General features: G+C 30.1%; 2 protein-coding genes across 2 annotated transcripts; both read right to left on the bottom strand.

The window, feature by feature from the left end:
* Positions 1-771: 771 nt before the first annotated feature.
* On the bottom strand, positions 772-1,433 carry LOC125423007 (uncharacterized). The gene is made up of 2 exons (XM_048475987.2): positions 1,325-1,433; positions 772-1,244 (listed from the first exon to the last, which is right to left on the bottom strand). The coding sequence occupies exons 1-2, from the start codon at positions 1,431-1,433 to the stop codon at positions 772-774; spliced, it is 582 nt and encodes a 193-aa protein (XP_048331944.2).
* A 1,256-nt stretch (positions 1,434-2,689) lies between these two features.
* On the bottom strand, positions 2,690-3,418 carry LOC107416646 (L10-interacting MYB domain-containing protein-like). The gene is made up of 2 exons (XM_048475924.2): positions 3,089-3,418; positions 2,690-2,992 (listed from the first exon to the last, which is right to left on the bottom strand). Exons 1-2 carry the CDS (start codon positions 3,416-3,418, stop codon positions 2,690-2,692), a joined length of 633 nt encoding a protein of 210 aa, XP_048331881.2.
* Positions 3,419-4,578: the final 1,160 nt, after the last annotated feature.

The following is a 4,578-nucleotide window of genomic DNA, read 5'->3' as shown; positions in this document are numbered from 1 at the left end:
ATCACCTAGGCCTGGTTGTGCATTTGGACCATGGACGAGGTTTTGTCTGATAGAGATATCCTCAACTTGACTGAGAGCCTGCTATGAGGTTGACCCAAGCTTATATATTTTTTTTTAAAAAATTACAAAATTATCCAAAACTCTTAGGCTATGTTTGATCATGTTTTCTATTTTTTGTTTTTGAAATATTGTTTTTAGAAATGAAAATAGAAAATTGTTTTTCTTTATTTAATGAAAATAAAAAACATTTGGCTATTGATGTTTGAAAACAATTTTCAACACAAAAAAACAGAAAACATATTTGGTAAAATGGTTTTCAAAATTTTTTTAAACAATTTTTGGTTTTTGTTTTTGTTTTTTTTTTTTTTTTTTTTTCATACAAAGAACCTTATGTATAATATATATAGCTATAAAATATTTTTATATATATACATAATATTAATTCTTTCATATATTAATGAATTACATACATATATATATATATATATAATATAAAATATATATTAAAATATAAGATAACATTTTTTTTTTCCATTGAATTTTTTTTCTTCTATTATTATTGATTCATTTTTTTTCCCATTATTACTGATTCATTGATATTCATTTTTTTCCATTCCATGTGTGCCACATTAGCAATCAAGTATTTTTTTATTAATTAATTATTAAAGTAATTGATATTATATAATAAAATAATTATTGCTAATAGGAAATTAAATTTGATAAGTCTAATATAAAATCTCCAACTATAAATGTCAATTAAATTACTAATTTTTACATATTACTAACATATTCATGCCACATTACTTGTGAAAGCTGATTTCGATAAGCTACCATAGCTGTTGTTGCTTCGTCTGACAAATCTATACTATTGTTTGATCCACTTGTACCAGCTTCTTCATCTTCAATCTCTTGTTCTTCTTCTTCCCATTGTCTAAACATAACATCATTGTATGCCCACTTTCGAATGAAATTATGTAGTGTACAACAAGCTATAACTGTCAAAGGTTGTCTACTTTGTTTATAAGGTGGCATCATTTTTAAAATTTGAAACCGCACTTTCAACACACCAAAACAACGTTCAATAACATTTCTAAGTGAAGAATGCCTATAATTAAACAATTCTTTTGATCCTCTTGGTTGGCGACCTCTACCATGGTATTCTTGCAAATGATATCTTTCACATCGAAATGGAGGAAGAAAACCCACGGTACAGGGAAATCCAGAATCAATAACATAATATTCACCTAAAAAGATAGTAAAAATGCAATCATGTATTATACAACTAAAAAAATCAAATAATACTATAAATTTTTTTATGTTCTACCTTCTTTAGGTAATGGAAATTTATTCTTAGATCTTGTAATTGCATCAAGAAAAACTCTTGAATCATTTGCAGTGCCCTCCCAACCAGTATAAAGGAAAGTAAACATCATGTCGAAATTTCATGTACATAAAACATTTTGAGTCACTATAGATTTTCTACCTCTATAGCTAACTTGCTTGTCAGCAGGAACATGTGCGCTTATGTGTGTGCCATCAATTGCACCAATACATTTATGAAAATACCAAAATATTATAATATTAGTTTTAAAAAAATAACTGAGAGTAACAAAATTCATAAATTATACTTACAAAAACAAGTATTTACCTCAAACCATGGCAAATATTTTGGATTGTTGACGACATGCAAAGGCAATGGAGAGTTTGTATGACATATCAATTGTTTTCCAAGTCTACATGTTGCCTTAGTGTCAAAGTGAAATGTCTATCCACAATTTTAAGGGAATATTGAAAACGATCCGCTATAAGTCTCATTCCCACATTGTGACCAATTATTATAAGAAACATAGCAAGTGCTTCTTCAATTCTAACTTCTTTAGTATCTTTCAAATATTCATGTTGCTTCAAACAAGTACAAAGAGAAAGAAAAGTATTTTTGTCCATTCAAAACAATTCATAGCATGTTTTTTCATTCCCATTCAACAATTCTGTTATAAAATTTTGATCATTCAACATTAAAGTCCTCTAAGGTATTTTTTTTCTAGAAAACGTTCAGTGTACTCACATACATTAAGAAACATAATAAAATCTTGAAAATCTTCTTCTGAACTAGAGGAAGAAGAGCTATCTATATCATCCATAGATTCGTTTTAACTATTGTCCTTCCTGCATATAATATTAAAATATAAATATATATCAATCCGAAAGAATTAAGAGATCTCAACTTCGAAAACAAATCCAACTATAGCATTCATTTGAACATATCATCTAAACATATAAAGTCTAAAAAATCCAAACATATAAAACATAAAAAAATCTAAAAAAACCAAAACATATTATCCAAAAAACATTAAACCGACAAAATTAAATCCTAATATATCAAATCCAACTAAAGATATAAGTATTATATATGATAATCTAGCTAAAGACTATCTGACCAAGCCTTCTTCCTAGGCGAAGACATATTGATAAATATCTCTCTCCAATCTGCCTCTCTCAACTTTTCTACTGCTTTAAGATAAGTAGCATTGTCAACTCCATCTATTGCTTCAAGAGTGCTCACACACGTGGTAATGGAACAATTTTTTGCACTACCAATACTATTATCATCCATGATGTACGAACTTCTATATCTTTCTGCTTTAGCTTTAGTAACTTCTATCTTTGCCTTTGCAGTCTCAGTCCATGCTTAGATTGCATCACTCATTTGTTGCGACCTAGTTTCCTTTTTACTTCTACGTTTTGAGCTAGATGATGCAGTGCATTTTTTCAAATTGCTTGTTAATTTATCGAGAGTATAAAGAGGATCATCACGACTAGTGCTAACATGTGCACTCTCAGCCTCCAATTCCATCTCAACATCAGTATTGGGTGGATCACTAGTAGATGCATGATGAAACACTCCAGTAGCAGTTAACTTGTTAAATATAATTCTTAATAGCTTGTAATGCTCACATCCTTTCTTTCGAAATTGAGTTGCTTTAGGATGCACCTAAAAGAATAAATAATATATTCATTAACGTATACTAATAATAATAATAATAGTAATAATAATATATTGTATATCCTCAAATGAAAGTACATATACGTGTATATAGTTTTGCCACATTTCCTCTATAGCATTCATAGTATTAGTTTCAGCATCCCAATCAAATCCAGTTTGTTGCAACAACTCACTAAACTCATGATGCTTACTTCGAAGCCTATTGAATTTCTGCTTAATTTGCTTCATGTTGTAGTTTCTTTTAGACTTATTATTTATAGCTTCAAGCATATTATTCCATTCCTTTGAACTGAACTGACCATCTTTCATACCACCTTTATTTATCAAATCTACCATAACATCTATATAAATATTTTCATTGGTAGCACCCCATAGAGTTGAATCACCACCACCATCATTTTCTATAGTGGACATCCTAAAAATATACTACAGAAAAAATAAACAGCAGAATTGAAGCAATCATCATAAACATTTCTAGGAATTTAAAAGTTTCAGCAAAGGCAATCATCATAGAAAGTGAGAGAGACAAATTCCATGCCGAAACAAAGACAAAACAATTAGGAGCTCTATGAAAAGGCAAGAAAGATGATCAACGTGAAACTGGAAGACCAAATTAACAATAGTGTAAATACCAATCTTTATTATTCAGTAAAAACAGAACATAGCAGAACCCATTTGTCAAAAATGGGTTTGATAAAAAAGCAAAAAAAAAAAAGGAACTATATTAATCTACAATAATATCTCTAGCTCCTGTTTCCTATCCATTTCCGTGTGGTCTACAATAGGTTCACATTTACTGCTTCCCCTTTGATACCTCAACCCAAAGATAGAACTGACCTTGGCTTAAGGTGATAGCTCGACCAAAGCAACTAAACAAACTGCACCTAAAAGTCCTGTACGTAAAAGTTTTGTCTAGTTTGAAGATTATTTATCTATCTCCATCTATCCCAAGTACAATTAGTTAGTCGCACTCTCACTCCCTCTATATCGGGTTATCTGATAAAGAAGGAAAAGACCCCAAAGCAAAAACCAAAAAAAAAAAAAAAAAGAAAAAAAAAGGAAAATGGAAGGCAAGGTTTTGAGGCTGACTTGCACGCACCACACCATTACCCAGTTCGTCTTCGACCATGTATTTGATGTAAAGTGACTTTCTGACTGGTTTCGAATACCATTTAGTATATGTGCAAAGTTGGGTTGAATTTGAGCTCCTTTTTTTAAAAAAATTTTATTTTTTCTATTTTGGGAATGGCAAGCCAGACAAAGGGAAAAGAAAAAGAAGTTCCATCGAAGACGTCGGGAGGAAGAAGAAGAAGAAGAAGAAAGAAAGGCTGCAGAGTATCGCACAATTGGCATGAGACTCAAAGGTTAACCAAGAAAAATTCACAATCGATAATAAGCAATTAAACCCAAATCTAACAAAACTACAAACATGCTTAATTTATCAACAGAAATACAAAATCCAACCAAAATCTTCATTTTGCAGATAAATTCCGAATAAACCCAACTTAAGAACACTTAAAAAAAAAAACAAAAAAAGACCTTCCAATTTTTCTCACACAGAAAAAAAAAATTGA

The sequence above is a fragment of the Ziziphus jujuba genome, chromosome 1, assembly GCF_031755915.1.
Source record: "Ziziphus jujuba cultivar Dongzao chromosome 1, ASM3175591v1".
Classification (NCBI taxonomy): Eukaryota; Viridiplantae; Streptophyta; class Magnoliopsida; order Rosales; family Rhamnaceae; genus Ziziphus; species Ziziphus jujuba.
The sequence above is the reverse complement of the archived record's forward strand: the minus strand, read 5'-3'. Positions and strand labels throughout refer to the sequence as shown.